Source organism: Macaca mulatta, chromosome 8, assembly GCF_049350105.2.
Source record: "Macaca mulatta isolate MMU2019108-1 chromosome 8, T2T-MMU8v2.0, whole genome shotgun sequence".
In the NCBI taxonomy this organism is placed as follows: Eukaryota; Metazoa; Chordata; class Mammalia; order Primates; family Cercopithecidae; genus Macaca; species Macaca mulatta.
The window spans coordinates 23616488-23639170 of NC_133413.1; the positions used below are offsets into that span (position 1 = coordinate 23616488).

At 40.7% G+C, this 22683-nt stretch overlaps 1 protein-coding gene across 17 annotated transcripts in view; it reads left to right on the plus strand.

Moving 5' to 3' along the window:
• XPO7 (exportin 7) overlaps nt 1-22683 on the plus strand; it is an 89556-nt gene that overhangs the window by 52324 nt on the left and 14549 nt on the right. For 8 of the 17 annotated variants that reach the window (XR_013397111.1, XR_013397112.1, XM_077943135.1 and 5 more), the window contains exons 5-19: nt 1481-1546; nt 4292-4396; nt 5976-6141; nt 7669-7742; nt 9970-10089; nt 11622-11768; nt 12535-12707; nt 14555-14748; nt 15496-15601; nt 17104-17239; nt 17744-17817; nt 18956-19036; nt 19948-20011; nt 20417-20525; nt 21789-21895. Coding sequence is in view for 15 of the 17 variants with exons in the window: in XM_077943129.1 (XP_077799255.1) it covers nt 1481-1546; nt 4292-4396; nt 5976-6141; nt 7669-7742; nt 9970-10089; nt 11622-11768; nt 12535-12707; nt 14555-14748; nt 15496-15601; nt 17104-17239; nt 17744-17817; nt 18956-19036; nt 19948-20011; nt 20417-20525; nt 21789-21895 (1722 nt within the window). In the remaining 2 variants the exon portion in view is untranslated. Of the gene's footprint in view, nt 1-1449; nt 1574-4291; nt 4427-5829; nt 6142-7668; nt 7743-9969; nt 10090-11621; nt 11769-12534; nt 12708-14554; nt 14749-15495; nt 15602-17103; nt 17240-17743; nt 17818-18955; nt 19037-19947; nt 20012-20416; nt 20526-21788; nt 21896-22683 lie in introns of all 17 variants that reach the window. The other 9 variants (XM_077943139.1, XM_077943128.1, XM_028852429.2 and 6 more) reach the window with 4 other exon arrangements.

A 22683-nucleotide genomic window follows, 5' to 3' on the forward strand; every position in this document is an offset into this window, starting at 1 on the left:
CTTTTTAAACATGACACAAAATAGAATTATTTGATATATTCTCTTCTGCATGTTTTTTACCCTTAGTGTGTCTTGGTAGTGTTTGCATGTTGGCAAAAACAAACCTTGTCTCAGTCTTTCAAATCCCTATATATGGTCCCAAGCGAAAATATGATAATTTAATTAATTAGTTAATATTTTATAGATGGGCATTTCCTGGGTTTTTTTTTGTTTGTTTTTTGTTTTTTGAGTGTTAAATTAATACTTCAGTGAGTAGCCCGGTAGATTTATTTTGAATAAGTGTGTTTGTAGGGTCAATTCCTAGCCTAGGAAAGATATTTCCAAGTTATCTTCAAAAAAGTTATACAGCATGCACTTCATAATGATGTTTTGGTCAACAGTAGACCACATACACAACAGCAGTCCCATAAAATTATAATGGAGCCTAGTGATGTTGAACTGTCTTAATGTCGTGGCACAATTTATTTTTTAAGTAAATTTAGTGTAGCCTAAGTGTACATATTTATAAAGTCTGTAGTGGTGTACAGCAGTGTTCTCGGCCTTCACATCCACTCACCACTCACTCACTGACTCACCCAGAACAACTTTCAATCCTGTAAGCTTCATTCATGGTAAGCGCCTAAACAGGTGTAGCTTTTTTGAAAAAAATCTTTTATGCTGTATTTTTACTTTATCTTTGCTATGTTTAGGTACACAAACACTTACCATTGTTATAGTTGCCCACAGTGTAGTCATGTGGTATACAAGTTTGTGCCTAGGAACAATAGCCTGTACCATATAGCCTAGGTGTGTAGTAGACTGTACCACGTAGGTTTTTGTAAGTACACTCTATGATGTTAGCACAACAGTGAAATCCTCTAATAACACATTTCGTAGAATGTGTCGCCATCGTTAAGTGACTCATGACTGTATCTACTTCCACCAACAGTTGATAAGAGGACCTGCTTACCTCAGCCCTGGAAGCTAAACTTTTTACTTTTTCCCATTTAATAGGTTAAAAAAATTGGTATCTTATTGTTTGGGTTATGAGTGAGACAAATTTTCATATGCTTGTATTTATTGCTTATATTTGTTTTTCTGTGAACTTCTATTTATATCTTAAGCACATTTCCTCACATTCTTTACCTTTTGCTTATTGTTGTATACAGTCTCTTTGTAAAATGTGTTGCTTACTTGTCATTTACTTTAGTGATGTATTTTGCAATTTACCTTTTTAAAATGTATGTGCTATAATGTTTATGGGAATTTTTTTAATGTAAAAGTTTTAAACTTTGATGAAGTCAGATTTCTCAGTGTTCCTTTGTGGTGACAGTTAGGTTTTATGTCCAGCAAAAAAACAGTTTTATGATTCCTTGCTGCCTTGTCTAGGCAGTTTTACTAATGACACAGGAGGCCATCATTCAAAAGTATGAGTGCATGCCAAATGCCAAAACCGAGCACCCATGACAGCTCTTTCTACCTTATGCTTTTTTTTAACCAGGATAGTGTTGAATACTGCATCATTGGTGTCACAATTTTATCTCAGCTAACCAATGAAATTAATCAAGTAAGTGCTACAGCCTTCCTCATTGAAGTAAGTGCCATATTTTTTCTTAGTATTGGTGTTTTCTGCTGTGTGTGGGATGATCTTTTTTGGCAGTTGTGTGCTTTTGCGGTAAGTGATTAATGCCCTTTTGAAACAAAATAGTTCCATTGGGTTTTCCTCTGTAAGTGCAACTCACTTTTTGTCCTGTTCCCCTTCTGTCTCCAGGTTATTTTCCCCTTTTCCATTTTAGCTTTTTTTTTTTTTTAAATTGGTACTAATTTTCATTTTAGAGATAAAAGCGATCCCAGCACTTTGGGAGGCCAAGGCAGGCGGATCACCTGAGGTCAGGAGATCCAGACCAGCCTAGCTAACATGTTGAAACCCCGTTTCTACTAAAAATACAAAAAATTAGTCGGGCGTGGTGGCATGTACCTGTAGTCCCAGCCACTCGGGAGGCTGAGGCAGGAGAATCGCTTGAACCCGGGAGGCGAAGGTTGCAGTGAGCCAAGATCGTGCTATTGCACTCCAGCCTGGGCAACAAGAGTGAAACTCCATCTCAAAAAAAAAAAAAAAAGGGTGAAATACTACTGCTTTGCCCATGAAAGAGAATGACTTCAAAAAAGGGACCATAAAGTTCGACCTTTTGTGTGCCCCTTCTGCTCCTGTATACCTTGAAAGTTTTAAATGGTCATTGATGTCACAGAATACTACAGAGGAAACACCAGTGGCTTTCTTTTGCCCTGGCTATATTTTAGTCATTTACTTTTTTATCCAGCTAAAAATTTGTGATTATAGAACAGGCCCGTATCAATATTAGTTATAACATCTCACCCTTAAGTTGGAAGCATATTAATGATATTAGCATTACTTTTGCTATTGCTCATAATTCTGCAGACATTTTTATTAACCCTGAGAAATCTTAACTGTGAGTTGGTCCTATTTCAAATGTGTTAGCTGAGAGCCTGTGTAAATTGGGAGTCCATGTTGTGTTCTCTTGCCACATGCAGTCCCCATTGTGATCAGTAATTACCAAAATAATAACAGCTTACACTTTTGAGTGATCACTGTTACCACCATTCTAAGCACTTTATAGTAACTAATTTTATTCTCGAAACAGTCATATGAGGTAGGTACTGTGTTTATCCCATTTTCTGGATCAGGAAACTGAGGCACATAAAGATGAAATCATTTGCCTAAGGTTTCACAAGCAACGAATGTGATTCAAACCCAAATAGTCTTATCCTAGAGCCTGTGTTCTTAACAACTAATGTGCTGTTTAACCACTCTTACCTTTGCAGCAGAAGAGCAGATGCATTAACTAAGGATAGAGATTGTGGACTTAATGTTTTCCCCTTTGAAGCTTGGCCCCACAGAGTACATACATTTTGATATATGTATAATAAAAAACTTTTCAAGATTTTACTTTTCTAAGAAAATGATGAAATTGTGTGTACCATTTAGTGTGTAGTCATTCTCTGTATTATGATCAGTATAACAGATTATATGATATATAATTTAGCAAGACCTTTATTATGTAAGACACATGATAACACAATGACAGAAGCAAAAATTGGAGAATATTTTGAGCCTCTAAATCATTTGAATTTTCCATTGTTTTGTGATTGTCAGATTCAAAAAAGAAAGTATATTTCTGCCACTATTCTTACTTAGAACCTAGAAATAAAATTAGGAAGACTGGTTTGTCAGTAATCTTGGCTGTGTTACACTTTAATGTGGCAAAAACAAAATGAGTCTCCTCTTGGATGAATTGATCAGTAAACAGAAGAGATTTAAGCTTTCAGTACGTGGTTAGACTGAAAATACTCTTGACAACTTTGAAGTTATTTTATTCCACATGTTGAGTACCTACTGTGTGTTAGGACTAGGAGCATACTAAAGAAGTAAAAGATTTAGTTCTTAGCCACAAAAACATTTATAATTTAGCTGAAAACACAAGAACAGCGAAATAAGAGACCAGTACAACCACTTAAATTAAATTTTCACTTCTGCGGTATAGACAATATGTTGAAATAGGTTAGAAAAGGAGGCAAATATTATGGGCTGTTGTCATTTGGAAATTCTGCAGTAACTTCACATTGAGGTTTTGTTTTTATTTTTGTTTTTGTTTTGAGTTTTGCTTACCAAAATCAAAGCCTCGTTACTCTGTCTGTGGGTGTTTAAGAGACAGGATCTCACTCTGCTGCCCAGGCTGGAGTACAGTGCAGCCATGAATGCCTGGACTGAAGGCCCTCCTGAGTAGCTGGGACTTACAGGCATGAACCACCACACCGACTTTTTTTTTTTTTTAATTTTTAGAGGTGGTGGTGGGGGGGGTCTCACTGTGTCTGCTCCTGGGCTCAAATGATCCTCCTGCCTCAACCTCCCAAAGTTCTAGAATTACAGAGGTGAGTCACCATGCCTGGCCCATTAACCCACAGTACAACATGAAAGTAATTATCAATAATGTCTGCCAACAATTTAAGTTTTACCTCCCTGAATACAAAGGAAAATAAGAATTTGCAGCAGAGATTATCTATCCTTTTGTTTTCCTTCTGTAAGCTAGAGAGAAAGGATACCCTGGCTATTAGCAGTTTACTATCCTACATCCTTTCACTAGATATGGTTTCACAATAATTTAAATGCTAAAAATGTATTTTATGTTTATGTTGCTCTTACTGGAAATCCTTCTAGCTTATTTGAAGTCTACATGAAAAATTCTTTTTTTGCAATTAATTCTTTGCATTGGTTTCTTCTTTTTCTGCACAGGCAGACACCACCCATCCTTTAACCAAGCACAGAAAAATAGCCTCTTCTTTTCGCGATTCATCATTATTTGATATCTTCACACTTTCCTGCAATTTACTAAAACAGGTGAGCATGTAGTTTGGGTCATGTTTCCCAGTTTCTTTTGAAAGAATGAGAATAGATGGGAATTTGTTAAATGTCAGCTTGTAACTGACCCTATGAGAGTTTATGCATCTCTTTAATCATCATCTCTTACATAAGACTCATAGAGGTGTTGAAGGAACTGGTCAGAGTGACCACTGAGGTTGGAGAAATGATTATCACTTCCCTATTTCAGATCAATTCCTCTAGGTAAAGAGAAGTAAGTGAGCACTTATCCCATACTCCTATCTTAAAGGGATCTGGTTTACCTAACTCAAAGTTTGAAGTTCTGTTGTTGTTGTTTTTATAACCACATAAAATATTTCTATATGGTGTGAAAGCATGTTAGTTTTATGGTGTTTGGATTCTTAGTGCTCTGAAAGTAGGTTCAGACTACATTGTTAGCATACAGAAATCAGGCTGGTTCTCCTGTCCCCCGCTGAGTTAAAAGCAGCACATAAACAAGCAACATCTGTAAGGAAAAGTAGATTTTGAATTTTTAACATCCATTTGGATTTAATAACCTGGAGGGGTAGACAGTATCACATAAGGAAATTACCTGTGTTAAAATTGAAAGTTGGTGTTTCAGTTCATTTATTGATAGAGCTGAACTGAGAAAGAAGTGTTAAGCTGGGAGTTCCACACAGTTGCAGCACAGCTCAGATGCTTTGTCCCTATAGAAAGCTAAATAGGGTTGGCCTCTGGCTTTTTGTTCATTTTTGTAGTTTTGTTCTCATTTTCCAACATTTCCCAATTTTAGTTTTAGAAGCCAGTTTGTATTCTTTCTGTTATTCCAGTTAACGATATTCATCTTTTTCCTCAATTACTTAGTTTTACCTTAGAATTCCCAGATAATCCTCAGGTTAAGCAAAGCTGCCTAGCAAAAGCTGTTGCACCCCCTGGAGGGGAAAAGCTTTTAAGAAAACTAAGGATTGAATCCTCCTTACTGATACCATCAGAACAAATAATTAGCCAGCCAGTCACGAAGGCTCAGCTAGTGTAACCTTGGAAGGGACAGGCACGGTAGCTATGGCCAGTCCTCACCTGTAGTCTGCAGGTACATTGCAGATGAGTAAATAAAATTCAGTGATGATTTTAATTCTGGTTTGAGAGATTTTTGGTAATAGTGGTTGTAAAAACAAGGAAAGAAAGTAGGGCAGGGTGCTACTTTCTCAGAGCTCCCTCCAGAGTTTAATCCCTGCCCCGTCTAGAAATAACTAGGATCTCACATGCCAATAAAATAATCACAGGAGCCATATTACTTCAGAATTCTCTGTGACCATTATGTCTACATTGTGTGAGGAATAAGTGTAAGTGTTAAAACGGGGCTTTCTTTAAATACCAACTTCATGTTTTTATAGTAAATATGTTTTAATAGTATATAAGGAGCCAGGTATTTTCATAGTAACAGGTGATAGAAGTACGGTATCTTTGGAGAGAAGGGGACATTTTACTGTGCTCCCACATAGCCCTCCTTTTCTGACTTAACAGCCTTGTCGAGTCTGGTAGCAAGCTGGGAAGAGAGGAGTGATTTTGGGGGCTCATTATGTGGTAATTTTTACAGGCTTCAGGAAAGAATCTAAACTTGAATGATGAAAGTCAGCATGGCTTGCTCATGCAACTGCTCAAGCTCACTCATAACTGCCTCAACTTTGACTTCATCGGCACTTCCACTGATGAGTCTTCAGACGACCTGTGTACAGTGCAGATTCCCACCAGCTGGAGATCAGGTAACAGAACTTCCTCCACCTCAAAGGCTGTCACTCCCCTACAGAGTGTCTGTAGGATGATCTAAAGAACTCCTGGCAACCCCTGTGTATTCTTTTTTTTTTTTTTTTTTTTTGAGACGGAGTCTCGCTCTGTTGCCCAGGCTGGAGTGCAGCGGTGCGATCTTGGCTCACTGCGAGCTCCGCCTCCCCGGGTTTACGCCATTCTCCTGACTCAGCCTCCCGAGTAGCAGGTACTACAGGCACCTGCCACCTCACCCGGCTAGTTTTTCGTATTTTTTAGTAGAGACGGGGTGTCACCATGTTAGCCAGGATGGTCTCGATCTCCTGACCTCGTGATCCGCCTGTCTCGGCCTCCCAAAGTGCTGGGATTACAGGCTTGAGCCACTGCACCCGGCCAACCCCTGTGTATTCTGAGGGAGAATTGAGAAAAAATTTGAACGTCTTTTTTGTTCGTTTGTTTTTTAAAGACAGGGGCTCACTCTGTCACCCAGGCTGGAGTGCAGTGGCACGATCACAGCTCACTGCAGCCTCAACCTCCGGGACTCAAGCAGTCTTCCCGTCTCAGCCTCCCAAGTATCTGGAACTACAGGCACATGCCACCACACCCGGCTAATTTTGTTTGTTTATGTTTTGTAGAAGTGGGGTCTCACTATGTTGCCCAAGGTCGTCTTGAACTCCTGGGCTCAAGTGATTCTCCTACCTTGGCCTCCCAGAGTGCTGGGACTACAGGTGTGAGCCACTGTGCCCGGCCAGTAACATCTATTTTATAATGTAGGGGAGGTTGTTGGAGTGATCTTATAGATCTGCCAGTGTCAAAGAACTTTTAAAATTGCTGATTAATAATAGTTACGTATTTCACCTTGCGTTAATTGCCCAGAGACTTCTGTAATCTAGTTAGGATAATAACTGTCTTTAAAAACAAAATCAAACAGAACAGCTTGTTCTTAGTTTGTCTTTGTATTCCAGAAGGATAAAAGTTTTGAATTCTTTTTATGGACAGAGGTGTTCAGATTAAGTTCTCAGAGAATTGAAAGAATGAATCTGTTTCTTAGAGAAGCTAAAATAGTACTTTCAAAAAAAGAAAAGAGGCTGGGCGTGGTGGTTCACACCTGTAACCTCAGCACTTTGGGAGGCCTAGGCAGGCGGATCACGATCTCAGGAGTTCAAGACCAGCCTGGCCAACATGGTGAAACCCTGTCTCTACTAAAAATACAAAAATTAGCCGGGCATGGTGGCACGTGCCTGTAATCCCAGCTACTCAGGAGGCTGAGGCAGGAGAATCGTTTGAACCAGGACCCAGGAGGCAGAGGTTACAGTGGGCTACAGAGGGAGACTCCGTCTCAAGAAAAAGAGAAAAGAAAAAGGAAAACCGAAAAGCCCCTATTTGCTTATCACTTCCAAACGAAATAAATGCTCTGTAAGATAAGTAGGCATAAGGATGTGCTCCCTGATGTACAGTGCTGGAAGTATGCCAGCGGCAGTGTTCATCCCTAATAAAGTGATGTCTTTTGTCTTTTTCTTCCCCAGCATTCTTAGATTCTTCAACCCTGCAGCTGTTTTTTGACCTGTATCATTCCATCCCTCCTTCATTTTCACCTCTGGTGAGTCAGGACTACTGTTTCTTAAAGCAAACCTATTTCTAGAAGATAGCAATGGTGAATGAGCCTTACCTTCATTTTGTTTTATAAAATTATACAAGTAAAGCATAGAAATACTAGGCTAGTTATCTAGTCTTTTGAGATTAAGCTTGTAGCCTAAAGGTTCTAGCCATAAAGTCTTAATTATTTTTAAATTATTCCTGTCTAAAGGCCAATTCCTGCAGATGGTCAAGCTCTTTTGGGTCTCACCGTGTATCTGACTTTATGCTGTTCCTGAAATGGCCACAGGCTAGCACCTGGGGATTCACCTAATACTGTCTAGTTGAACTATTAAGATTGTCCTGACTTAGAAAACCCCTCAGGTGTACGTTAGATTGTCATAAATGGAAACTATAATGGGAAGGCTAATTTGCATACTTACCCTGAATAACATTTGAAAGCTATTGGGAATGATGTATTTCTCTTTTAAAGCCATAATTAACCTAAAACCTCAAAATTCATTCAGGTTCTAAAATACTGTTGGTCTGGTATTTCAGATTGTTGGTGTAAATTACTGGTTGGTGTTGTACACAAAATATATAAAGAAAACAGAGTGAAGTAATGAGTGGTATGCGTAGTGTTTGTGCAGTAGAGGACTTTTCTGGTCATTGTAGCACTTCTCCAAATTAATATAGACCTTTATGGTCGCTGAAACATGATTTCAGTGTTGTTGGATGTATCGTTAAGGTTACTGCAAGAAAAAGTAGAGGGATAATTAAGAAAGTACTTGTTGCAAAGGTGTGGTTAAAATGAAGGGACACCAACACGGGGTGGTGGTGCATGCCCCTGGGGCTGGCAGTAGTGGGGAGCCTCAAAGGGCAAGTGAAGGAAATCTGGAGAGAGTTGAAGCTGTGGCTTAGAGGAGGGCTGGACAACAAGAACCATGGCCATCACTAGAGAAACTCTGCCACCACATAGCCAGGTGGATGGTCAGAAAAGGGGTACCATCTTCCCTCTGCCCTCTGATCTCCTGCTGGTGCTTTCCATTGGTTGAAGTCAACTAGAAGCCAGAGGCAAGGGAGCTTGGCTGCTGTCCTCAACAGAGGTCAGCCTCCTAGGGAATAGGGCAGGGTAGAGAAGGGTCAAAAGCAGATCTAGAGGGGCAAACACAGAATATAAATATCTAACAGCAGGAACAGGGGGAAATGTCTTCAGGGATAAAGCTGGCTTGTGTTTTTTTGTTTGTTTCTTTGAGGCAGAGTTTTGTTCTTGTTGCCCATGCTGGAGTGGAATGGCACAATCCATGGGTTCAAGTGATTCTCCTGCCTCAGCCTCCTGAGTAGCTGGAATTACAGGCATGAGCCATCATACCCAGCTCATTTTGTATTTTCAGTAGAGACGGGGTTTCTCCATGTTGGTCAGGCTGGTCTCAAACTCCCGACCTCAGGTGATCTGCCTGCTTCAGCCTCCCAAAGTGCTGGGATTACGGGAATGAGCCACCACGCCTGGCCAAAGCTGATTTTTTTTTTTTTTTTTTTTTTAGGGCCCAGATATGTTTATTTCTTTCTTTTTCTTTTCTTTTTTTTTTTTTTTTTTTTTTTTGAGATGGAGTCTCTCACTGTTGCCCGGGCTGGAGTGCAGTGGCACAATCTCGGCTCACTGGAGCCTCCACCTCCTGGCTTCAAGCAATTCTCCTGCCTCAGCCTCCCAAGTACCTGGGGTTATAGGTGCCCGCCACCATTCCCAGCTAATTTTTTGTATTTTTAGTAGAGACAGGGTTTCACTATGTTAAGCTGGTCTCAAACTCCTGGCCTTGTGATCCACCTGCCTCAGCCTCCCAAAGTGCTGGGATTACAGGTGTGAGCCACCGCGCCCAGCCGATATGCTTATTTCTTTATAGCATGTATTGATATAAGCACATAATATCTACATGTCAAGCTCAGATTAGCCAAGAAAACTAAATCTAAAACTTTAAAGTATAAATTGCTTGATATTTTTAAGGGTGAAGTAATATATCTTAGCAAGAACAAAGATGCCATTGGAGTGGTCAAAGGAATTTGTACCTAAAGGAATTTCCAAACTGAATTTAAAGGGCTGCTATGGTCTGGTTGGATCTATGCTCTTTTCTCTTTTTAAAATAATGTTGTTTCAGATATCCTAAAGAAGGATATTGTAGGAGGTGGAACGTTTCTGGTGAAAATAACTGTACAGTCTTTTTAATCATTGTGTTTGGGTTCTGCCCTGCGTTTAGGTATTATCCTGCTTGGTACAGATTGCCTCAGTCAGAAGATCCCTGTTTAACAATGCAGAGAGGGCCAAGTTTCTCTCTCATCTTGTTGATGGTGTTAAACGAATACTGGAAAACCCACAAGTAAGTTTATCTGAGAATTTACATATGTATAGGATTAGTGTGCACCCAGCTGTTATGAGTCAGAAGGAAATCCATCCCAAGGTCCAGTAAATAATTCAGACTGTTGTTCTTCAGGGAAGACTGATGTGAATCTCTATTTGTAGGCCAGTTCTGAGAGCATTTGCCCAAAAGAGGAGCTTACATCCTCCAGCTTCAGAAATGTAGGAGTTACGGGAAAGAATCACTTTGCTATAAGGAAATAAGGAAGAAGCTAGTCATTTTTCCCCCAAGAAATTAAGAATCTAACATCGCCAGGCACAGTGGCTCACACCTGTAATCCCAACACTTTGGGAGGCCAAGGTGGGCATATCACTTGAGGTCAGGAGCTCAAGACCAGCCTTGCCAACATAGTGAAACCCTGTCTCTACTAAAACTACAAAAGAAATTAGCCGGCCATGGCGGCACGTGCCTATAATCCTAGCTACTTGGGAGGCCGAGGCAGGAGAATCGCTTGAACCCGGGAGGCGGAGGTTGCAGTGACCTGAGATCGTGCCATTGCACTCCAGCTTGGGTGACAGTGAGACTCTGTCTCAAAAACAAAAAAATCTAACATTTGCTTTTTGATTTTGTTTACCATTTTTAAAAAATGTTTATTGGTAACCTAAGTATATAGGACTGCTTTTAGGTGGGAAGGAATATACTTCTTTCAAATGTTCATTTCATAACTCGATTGCCCTTTTTGTCTTTTGAAGTCCCAGTGATTCAGTATTTTTTTGAAAGTATCACTTCTCTACACTAGAAGAAAATTAAAAAGCAGTTTATTTTAAAATATACTCAGTTTTGTCCCTCTTTTTAAAATTCATTCATTCATTCAACAAATTATATTGAGTACCTACTCTGTACCAGGGATACACCGGTGAACAAAACAAAGTCTTATTCCACATATGCCAACAGAGGAAGACATATCAGGAAACATACAATTAAATATACTGGTAGAATAGATTTTAAAATATCTGTAATATTTGTTATAACTATATCATATAAACAATATATGAATAAATTACAGTAAGTGATATAAATATATGAAACATTTGTATAACTTTGCTAACTATTGGTTAGTTTTGCTTAAAGATCAGTTTGACAGATGTGGAAATGAAAATTTCATTAGATTCCTTTTGTTGGTAGCAATCAATAAGCAGACAAGCTAGTCACGTCTTAAGTCGTGCCCACTTCTGCCATAATGAGCTTTACTGCCTCAGTGTGATCCTCCTGGGCTTCTGTTTCAAACTCTGTCCATTGAGGCTAATAATGTCATCTCATGGAATTATTATTGTGAACATATGAAATAATAAATGTGACTGTCCCTTTTCAAAGTGACTTTTTAAAAAATTGTTTCTGAACATTATATAGACGTATCATTCTGAATCATGACCTGCAGCCCAGAAGTTAAAAAGTAGATTTTACCCCTTCCCCCATGCCATCTCAAGTATACATCATTCTTGAAGTATGTTGTCACATTTTACATTTTTATTTTTCTCCTCTGCTATTGACAGAGTTTATCAGACCCAAACAATTACCATGAGTTTTGCAGACTACTGGCCCGATTGAAGAGTAACTATCAACTGGGAGAACTGGTAAAGGTGGAAAACTACCCTGAGGTCATCCGATTGATAGCCAACTTCACAGTGACCAGCCTACAGGTTTGTCCTTGATTACGTGTGTCTTCCTTCCTAAATACTGTAATCTCTTCTCTTGCTTGTTGGTTTTAACCATGTAAGAATATATTTTTTTTCTTGGCAAAGGTAACCATAAATACAGTATGGCCTTGCAGAGTAGTTACTATTGTGGCCTGTGATTTATATTTACACAAGTGCAAGTAGTGTGGGGAGAGGAAAATGTGGGAATTACTAGGATAATACTTAGATTCATCCCAGAGAGAATTCCCTCATAGTCACCCCAAAAAAGCCAAGGTTGGAACAGGGAGCTAGACAGAAGAGTAAAAAGAGAGTTGATGCCCTATCTTTCTTAGTCGTGTAATATAGAACAATGGGTCTCACATTTTATGGCTTGTATCACAGTCATCTAGGGGACTGATGAAAAAATATAGATTCTTGAATCTTATCCCCATAATTTCTGGTTCACTAGGTCCTAATGGTAGAGCCTTGGTGTGTCTAACAATTTCTTCAGGTGATTCTCATGCATATTAATGTTTGAGACCCACTTATACATGGCTTTCCTTGTGGTAAGGCTTACACAGCCAGCATAGAGCAGCCCTTCTCATTAGATGCTTGCTCTCTGAAATACTAATAAACACATTTAACTAGTTGTCATACACAGACCAAAGCCCACAAAAGTCTATCCTCTTTTTTAAAAAAAGAAAAAAGTCTTTATCTTCTGTGTTGATAGTATGGGACTAACATGTACAGAAATGAAAAATGTGCCTTCTGCTTTTCTACTTTTCTTTAGCACTGGGAATTTGCTCCAAATAGTGTGCACTATCTTCTGAGCCTGTGGCAGCGTCTGGCAGCCTCTGTGCCGTATGTCAAAGCCACAGAGCCCCACATGCTGGAAACTTACACTCCTGAGGTCACCAAAGCCTACATCACATCCCGGTTGGAATCTGTGCACATCATACTGAGGTAAGGAAACTTAGCCTTATTCATCCCCGCACCAGTGGTCTATTGTCACACTTCCTAGAGATCAGACACCCCATTGGCAAAAAGGTACTCGAAGGTTGTCTCATTGGAGCTGCTGCTGTTCATGATTCTTTTTCCTTGTCAGCAGAGTAGCCTGAGAGCATAAAGCCTGATAGAATGGTCTTGTTGCTTGAACCTTTATATTCTATTCATATTCCCCCTTTTCACTGTCCATAGCAATATCTTTGAATACCGAGTATATCCATATGTTTGTCCTTGTCGCTGTTTTTCTTTCAATGTGAGAAACATTTATAAGATATAGATGATAAGAATTATAATGTGTAACTTATAGGTGCTTAATGTGAACTCCTAAAGAAATAAGTGGATAAAGATTACACAATCTAGTTGTCAATTCTAATGCCAGAGCTAGAACACATAAGAATTCTAAGCCCCTGATCACTGATTGCATTACATTCACACATAGTTTCTGTCTACATTGACTTAACTGAACCAAAAACCCGTAGCTAAAGAAGTGTCAAGCCCTTTCAAAAATGACCTATATTAAATGAAATTATCCCTGTTTAGATAGCTTTCTTCTTTTCACTGGCTGTTTGTCAAGAGAATTTACTTGGAGTCTAAGGGTCTGGGGCCTTTTTAAGTTGGATTCTTAATTTGCTTAGCCCCAAGTGCATTGAATAGTCGTGAGTTATAGTCTTAACTGTTTATGACTTGAATCAGTTCAAAATCTGAGTATTCATGAAGTTCACCAGCAGGCCTTCTCCTGTCATTTCCATAGCTTCCACTCCTGAGGATTCAGCTGGCTTTAGTGAGGCATTGTTGGGGAGTGGTTATATGTTTGTAGGCTCTGGGGCCAGATAGCCAGTTAGTAGCTGTGTACTCTTGGACAAGCTGCTCCATTTCTGTATTTGTAAAATTCAAATAATAATAGGCCTACCTCATAAGATTCTTACAAGGATTAAATTAGTATGACCTGGCGCAGTGTGTAGCACGTGGTAAGCACACAGCTAGTTTTAGTGCTGCTGCTGCTGCTGCTGCTCCTGCTGCTGCTGCTGCTGGCATTATCATACTGCAGTGTAACAACAGAAAAGCTCCTCAGTGGACAAGATGTTAAAATCTAGGAGCTGGCAGATAAAGCAAGACCTAGTACAGGTCCACAATGCCTTGTCTGCAATTCCAAAGTCAAAGATGTGACAAAAGAAATTTCCTCATCAGTTTGGCATTAGAATTCACTTGTTACAAAACTGGACAGGAGTTGGTATGAGACCATTTATAGTTTTTTTTTTAAATCCTACTTCGTATGACCATTTATAATATTCATAAGTTTTGCTATAGGAACGTTGAGTTTGATGTGCCACAAAGCCCATCAACGGTTTTATATGATGTGGTAGAAGCATCATACTGCCTTCCTCCAATCTGAACAGTTCTGAATTCCAAGACACATCTGGCCACAATGGCCTCCCACACAAGACTGTGTACTTATCCTATAGTTTACTATAGTCAGGAACAAGCGAAAGACTAAGAGTCAAGAGGTCAGAGAGGTGAGAAGGGCAGGACTTTGAGGTTTAAGGCAGAAAAACATTAAGAGTTGAGAATTCAGATAGTAAGATTTGACACCAACAAGCAGAATATACCTAAGGGAGACTGATGCTAGGGCGAAGACATTGGCCTTCTGCCTCATTAAACATTCTTCCTTGGGAAAAAGTAATGTTGGGATGTAGGTCTCTACAGTCGGAAATGGTGGCTAAGTGAAGAAGTCAGAGAGCTGCTATAATGGGGAAATCAGTAGTCATATTTTAAGAGCGCTGCCTTCCTTCTTCCCTTGGGAATAGAGATGGCCTGGAAGATCCTCTGGAGGATACGGGGCTGGTCCAGCAGCAGTTGGACCAGCTGTCCACCATTGGGCGTTGTGAGTATGAGAAGACCTGTGCACTCCTCGTGCAGTTGTTTGACCAGTCGGCCCAGTCGTACCAGGAGCTGCTACAGAGCGCCAGCGCAAGCCCAATGGACATTGCAGTGCAGGAGGGTGAGTGTGCAGCATGCTGGGAACTCAAGACCTGTGAGGAGATATTGTCCAGTACCCTTTCACTCATTGCCACCTCTTTCCTACCTCCCTGCAAAAGGATTCTTTCATCATCAGTTACCTCCATATGCACAAAAATCTTTATGAATGAATAAATCCCTCAGGGGACTAGGGAAGAAGAACTGAAATCACATCTGCAGTGGGATTTTGTTTTACGAGATGAAGTCTTGCTATGTTGCCCACGCGGGCCTTGTACTTCTTGGCTCAAGTGATCCTCCTGCCTCAGCCTCCCAAAGTAGCTGGGACTACAGGCATGTGCCACCACACCTGGCTCCTGTCTACTTTTTAATGCCCCACAGCACAGCTGGGACCAGGCCGAGAGGTTTATGACTACTAAATAAAGGCCTAGGGGAAACAGGGAGATAAGTACAGACAGTAACCTGGGCTTCCTCTTTTCACCAGGCCTGGCTGGTGTTTGTAACATAGCACTGTGCCCAGCTTGGGTGTTTTAACTCTAAGGAAATACTACACTAAAAATAATGGCCTTGTCTGATACAGGAACGTTGGTTACCTAACGAATTTCCCCCTTAGCATTGCTCTTAACCAAAGCAGAGAAGTAGCCATTCTCTGTAAGAAAAGTAAGACTTTATGGTTTCACCATAGTGTTCTTAAGATTAAGGAAGTTCAGAGTGAGGAATGTCTTCAAGAAACTATCACTGGAGGTGACACTGGGTCTGTCTCCTGCTGTAGGAAGGCTGACATGGCTGGTTTACATTATTGGAGCAGTGATCGGTGGCCGGGTTTCTTTTGCCAGCACTGATGAGCAAGACGCCATGGATGGTGAGCTTGTCTGTCGGTAAGTGCTCCCTACAGAAGCTCTCCACTCCACCTCGCTGGCACTTCTCCACTCCCCGATAGGGTCCTCTCCACTTACAGAACATAATCTTAACATGCTAACTGCCCATGAGACACAGCTTTCAAGCCTTTTATAAGTGCCGTGATAACTCTGCCTATGATCTTTACTTTAAAAACAAAAACAAAAAAAAAACCCAGTAATTCAGCAAGGAAATAATGGATACAGAATTAGGAAAACTAAAGCAGAGATTCTCTGTTAGGTCTGTTTAAGAACAATATCTCAGAGTTAGTAAAATATGGATTGCTTTTGCCATCCCAAAATAAGTCTAAAAGGAAACTGTAGTTCTTTAAAGTTCACCAGCGATGGAGTTACAGAGTTCCTACAGCCTTTCAAACCTCTTGGCCATGCATTTCAAGTTATTTTGCATCTGTGCAGTTCTCATTTTATCAAAACTTTTTAAAAATTTTTTTGGAGATGGAATATCGCTCTGTCACCCACACCAGAGTGCAGTGGCACTATCTCAGCTCACTGAAGCCTCTGCCTCCGTGTCGTGGGTTCTCCCAGGTTTGAGCGATTCTCCCAGGTTCAAGCGATTCTCCTGCCTCAGCCTCTCAAGTAGCTATGATTACAGGCACATGCCATCGCATCTGGCTAATTTTTGTATTTTTAGTGAGACGGGGTTTCACCATGTTGGCCAGGCTGGTCTCGAACTCCTGACCTCAGGTGATCCACCTGCCTCGGCCTCCCAGACTGCTAGGATTACAGGCATGAGCCACTGCGCCTGGCCTTCTATATATATATATATATATCTTCTGAAAATCCTCATTTGTTTCTTTCCACCCCCATTTTGTTTATCAGATGCCCATTTGCCCAGAGGTCCCGTAATCCTGACAAAAGTCTCCGTAGCATTTTCCCACTGGCGTTTTTTGAAGAGTTGAGCAAAGCTTTAAGTAAGAATGAAATCTAATGCTTTCTGATTCTGCAGCCCAGTTCAGTACTGTGTGTGTCATAATTTTAGTTCAAACAATGTCTTGCAGACTGGTTCTGAGCTTGAGTGTAGCAACACAATGATGGAGTCTCATTCACTCATGGTGTGTCACAAATAGTTAACTATTCCCACACTCAAATGTCAAATGACTCACTTATTATGACATCTGTATTTGCATTCACTCACTTGCATTCCCGTATCCTTTCTTTTGGGGAGAGGGTACAGAGAAAAGGGATGAAGTCACAGGTAGCATTTCTGCTAGTAATCCGTGGAAGTGTTACCTACCTGTGAACATCATCCTTCATGTGTCACCATTCCTTTCATGGCTCTGTGAGAAAAAAAGATGGAAAACTCGTGGTCTAGTCCTGTCTCCCTCATTTATATAGATGAACTTGGTTGCAGGAGATTGCTCTACCCAAGTACAGGCATATATGACCACGTCAAGATAGCTTGGGTTTTCTAGAGTAACAAGGATGTCCTGCTGTTGAGAGAATCATTGCTCCTCTTCCTCCAGGGTGCTCCAGCTGATGAACCTAACAGATTCTCGTTTGGCCCAGGCGGGTAATGAGAAGCTAGAGTTGGCCATGCTGAGCTTTTTTGAACAGTTTCGTAAGATCTACATTGGGGACCAAGTGCAGAAATCCTCTAAGGTAACAGCCTGTTAATTGGCTCCCCTTAGTTCTCACTTCTTCTCACTTGTGCGATTGCTGATAGAGGGAAACAGTTGCTGATAGTTCACATAACCTCCAGATTTCAGGTAACAGGACAGTGCAAATGTTTTCTCTTAGCTTTTAAATTCTGGGAGATTCATCAAAGAATTGGGCCCATTTCTCTAGTGCTTAACAAATGGCCAGTCAAAACATCTGTTGTTCTCCCACAAATGGGCAATTCTTAGTCTCCATGCATGAATTAATATTCAGAACAGCAGAAGATTTGGACTGTCTTTTTGTAATTTCAGGATTGAAAGGGACCAGTAAGATTGCTCAGCATCTGTCCAGTAATACTTAGAAACTAGCTTATCCCTTCAGTAAAGTCCTCTCTGGGAGTCTTGTCCATTTTCTTCCACATCTTACCCACGAGTATGGGCAAAAATAGTACCGGGATGTGATTGTTCTAATTCAAGTGTTCTGGTTACTTTCTCTTCTTAACACCAGCTGTACCGCCGACTCTCAGAAGTTCTGGGCTTGAATGATGAGACCATGGTCCTAAGCGTCTTCATAGGAAAAATGTAAGTGTTTCAGCTTGCCACCAGCAAGAGTCCTTTGCAATCCTGTTGCAACTGTAAAATGTGATCTTGGCATTGTGCTGCCAGTGCCTGGTATTCCAGCATTGATCGTTTGCGTCAGAAAATTGTGCATTTGAGTGTGTGACAAGCTGTGCTTAGAGATATGGCCCGGCCCCAGAGCATTCCAGGCTTGTACAGGCAAGGATTTAATTTTGTTCTTGCAGAATCTCCTCTTTAGCCTCTGGAATCACAGGTGAAACCCTGTCATGTCATTAGCAAAACAGACCTCCACCCCAGTAATTGCTGCTCAGCCCCTCACCCAGTTGCCGTGCTCCAGGGATGCCCAGCGTAGGCATTCACTTTCTGTTGCTGATTTCCTCTAGTTATCCCCTCGAAGGGGAAAGCCCCACTTAAAAATGGGCTTATTCCTCCCAGAAAACATCACACCCTTTAAGAGTGTTGAGTCTCCAAAATCTAGTGCTGCTGTTTGAACTGTGTTCAGAGTTGGAGCTCCTAATTGGCCCTTTTTTATTTTTTTACGTTATACCCCTTCGGTTACATTTTGCCCTTTTTAGGAGCTCAATTTATCAAAGCACACACTAGGAGCCAAATATATTACCCAGGGCTGTGTGCAGAGTGACATTTTGCCTCCAACCAACTGTCCCAACCCTAAACACTCATATCCATGAGCTGGTTAATAATTTAAGATGGAAAAAGCGAAGGGGGTCTAAAGGACTCTGCCAGCCAAGAATCCAGAAGCAAGGGCTACTAGAATTCTGCAGCTGACAGTGGATGGTGCAGGTGCAGAATTGCATACGTCTGCATGTTATCACTGCCGCAGAAATCTCTTACCCTTGCTGCAGAAATCAGCCCTGGAGTGCCCCAGAATTCCAAGGGCCTGGGTATGGGCCAGTGTAGCTTTGGAACCAAGTAGTGAAGATTATCTGAAGGATAATTTTTCTAGTCAACCAAATGTAAGTACAGAGATTTCCTACCCATCTTTTTTTGTGGTCGTGATGTCTGTGAATTGGTGGTGCAGATGTGTGGTGACTTTTGATGAATGACTTTCTCTTCTCCCAGCCCTCAAGGAAACCAGCAAATCAAAGGGGTCTCCTGCTTTTTTTTTCTTTTTGTCCTCCAGCATCACCAACTTGAAGTACTGGGGCCGTTGTGAACCAATCACCTCCAAGACACTACAGCTTCTCAATGACCTCTCCATTGGATATCCTTTTCTAAGCTAGTTTCTGTGCACAACAGAAAGTGGCATGCTACAGTCTTAGAATCATGGCCTCCTGCTCTTTCCACTTCAGTTTAACTTTAGTGTGTACTCACATATCTTCCATTTTCCTAGGAGTCCGAAAACGCCAATGCCCATGCAGAATATAGGAATAATTTCAGACCCCAAAAATGAGCCGACACCCGACCTGATAGTTCAGTACAGATTTATCCCTGTCTATTCCTAAGTTCCAGAAGTGCATAGTAGCCCCATCTCATAGGTACACACTCTGTGTGACCAAGGTTTTAGTATCCTTAGTAGAGACAAACTCCTTCTTAAGTTGTCCCATCAGCTGGTTGGTAGAAACATCCTGATTCCAAACTTTATGATTGAAGTAATGACTATACTTCCTCTTGACTTGAACTAGATCTGCTATAAAGTTTGAATTGCTGTAGGGCAGCTTTTCACAATCAGGGGTCCGCAAGAAGGGTAAACCCTGTAAAATTATTGAAGTGATTTTCTTCTCGCTTCTCCAAATACTGTATATAGCTAGTACCATTCTAAATAGGAAAGAAGTTCATTAATTGTACACAATATATGCCTCTTAGGCAGGGGTTTAGGGCCTAATTCTCCCTTGGAACACCCACTGAGAAAAGCCATTTTAGGATATTCATGATTGTTTGGGGAAACTGCTAGGTTATCTATTTTCTTACACATAGGAGTTTGGTATAGGTGTTTTCTTATTGATTAAATAGTGTTTAGAAGAGAACACATTTTTTCATATTTGGCAGTGGTATACTCAAGTTTTTTTTTTTAAAGATATTTGGGTAAACTGTTCTTTATTCTGGAAAGTTTCCATCTGCCTTAGAGTCTCGGTCTGCTTCACACTTTCCTTGACCTTCTTCCTTTGTCTTTACGTACAGTAGTGTAAGGAAGCTAGTGAAGCTTAGCGCGGTACAGTTCATGCTGAACAATCACACGGTGAGTGATTTTAGCTTTTTTTCCTGCCCCTCCTACCACCCACACATACACTTTCTTGACACACAAAGGAGATATTTAAATTGAGGTCCTGGGTATTGCTACAGCAAAAACTGTGGTCCTGATTCCCACCACACTGCCAGATTACACTTACTGTCATCAGAATGGCTCTTTGAGATCCAGATGATCTGAGTTATGGTGAAGTCACCTACTGCTACTCATACTGCAGATAAATTAGTAATAGTAACAACGGTAGCCTGCCTTCAAAAAAAAAAAAGACCTTCAGATCCTCAAGGAATGACTACATAGCCGTTGGCTTGAAAGGGCTCCATACTTCTCTGATTACTGGCTTGCATTCTGCCTCTAACTCATGTTTTTACCTTTAACTTGTTTTCTTTTTTTCAATAGAGCGAGCACTTTTCATTTTTGGGTATTAACAATCAGTCCAACCTGACAGACATGCGGTGTCGAACTACCTTCTACACAGCACTGGGGCGTCTCCTCATGGTGGATTTAGGTACCGTAAGAAATCGTAGTGGCTCATGAAGTCATCTGGCACTATTCTAAATTTTTATTTGAGGACTGAAAACTAGATGGTGGGGAGGCCTTTTCTGTTATTTCAACGTAACAAAACTATCTGAAATAACAGTCTGATTTCACCAAGAACAGAGCATGCTGTCGAGGTCCTTGTAACTGAAAGAGAGTAACAGTCTGCTCCTGAAGTTTTCATCCGATATGCAGTGGCTTTAAAATTTTCTTCATATTCTTCGGGTGTTAAATAAAGGAATTGAGATTCCTAAATATATCTTGTTGGCCAGATAACTTCACCCCACAGGGAGGTATACACCCACTTGAAACAATCAACATGACTTTTTATTATCCAGTTTTCTAGCACAGATGAGCCAGAAGGGCTTAATCACTTTTGTAGCAGTAGTGGTGATATTAGCAGTTTCAGGTCAGTTAATAACTAAAGCCCAGTGGTATTACTCTAATTTTCAGCTGTTTAAATTTAATCCTACCAAAATGACATAAAACCTTCTAGGTTTATGAAAGATGACTTTTTTAAAAATTGAGTGTGGGCCGGGCGCGGTGGCTCAAGCCTGTAATCCCAGCACTTTGGGAGGCTGAGACGGGCGGATCACGAGGTCAGGAGATCGAGACCATCCTGGCTAACACGGTGAAACCCCGCCTCTACTAAAAAATACAAAAAACTAGCCGGGCGAGGTGGCGGGCGCCTGTAGTCCCAGCTACCCGGGAGGCTGAGGCAGGAGAATGGCGTAAACCCGGCAGGCGGAGCTTGCAGTGAGCTGAGATCCGGCCACTGCACTCCAGCCTGGGCGACAGAGCGAGACTCCGTCTCAAAAAAAAAAAAAAAAAAAAAAAAAAAAATTGAGTGTGAATGAAACCTCTGTACCCATTTGAAGTTTGAGTCTCATCTCGTTCTCACGCACCAGCTTCATTCTTTTCTCCAATGACTTGCTAATTCTCAGCAAGGCAAAATAAATAAATAACATAGTACCTTATATACATACCAATCTCTGGTACTGTGGCTCAGCATCAACAAACCTAGCCTAGACTAGGTGATTTCTGTCATCTTCTAGTTTAAAAATTCTGTTTCTATATATACATGTTATTCTTAAATTGCTACCAATACCTGTTGGGATAATAAAGGGACCCCCTTGAGTTCTCCTGGGTCTGCTCATCTTTCATCCCATCTTCCCATGTGCACAGCTTTGAATTCTTGGTATTGGGGTTATACCCTGCGATGTTTCCTTTACAGGAGAGGATGAAGATCAGTATGAGCAGTTCATGCTGCCACTCACAGCAGCGTTTGAGGCTGTGGCCCAGATGTTTAGCACCAATAGTTTTAACGAGCAGGAGGCAAAGGTGAGTGAGTCTTTTACCCAGTAATTAATCAGCTTCTGGTTTAGGGCAGTCCCTGAGTGAAAATTGTGCTTGACCGTAAACTATCCACTGCCTTAGCTTTTTTTAATATCTTGTACTTCTAGGGTTTTGGAATTGCAGAACCAGATTTGTAAACTTCTATTTTTATATTAAATGTATTTGCTTAAGTAGCTCTTAGGATTTTTTTTATCTGAGTTTTCAAATATATTAGCATAAAGTTGTTTACAGTTTTCTTACTGCCTTTTTAATCTCAGTTTTATCTTTAATTACATCCCCTTCTCATTTTTAATACTGCTCATTAGTGACCAGTTGGGTTTTCTTAAAATTGTGGTAAAAAACAAAGTTTACCATCTTTACCATTTTTACATGTACAGGTCAGTGATGTCAAGTATTTCTACATTGTTGTGAAATAGATCTTCAGAATCCATGATTTTAATATGGAACATTTTCATTATTCAGTTTTTTGTGATTTCTAATATCCACTGAGATTTCTTCTTTGATACTTGAGTCATTTAGAAGGTTTAAGAATTTCCACATATATGAGTTTTTATTTTTAATTTTTTTTTTAGAGACAGAGTCTGACTCTGTTGCCCAGGCTGGAGTACAGTGGCATGATCCTAGCTCACTGCAAGCCTTGAACTCTCGGCTCAAGCAGAGTCCTCCTGCCCCAGCTTCCCATGTGGCTGGGATTATAGGCATGAGACACGATGCCCAGTGAATTTCCACATACATGGAATTCTAAGTTCTTGTTTTCTAACTCTTAGCATTGT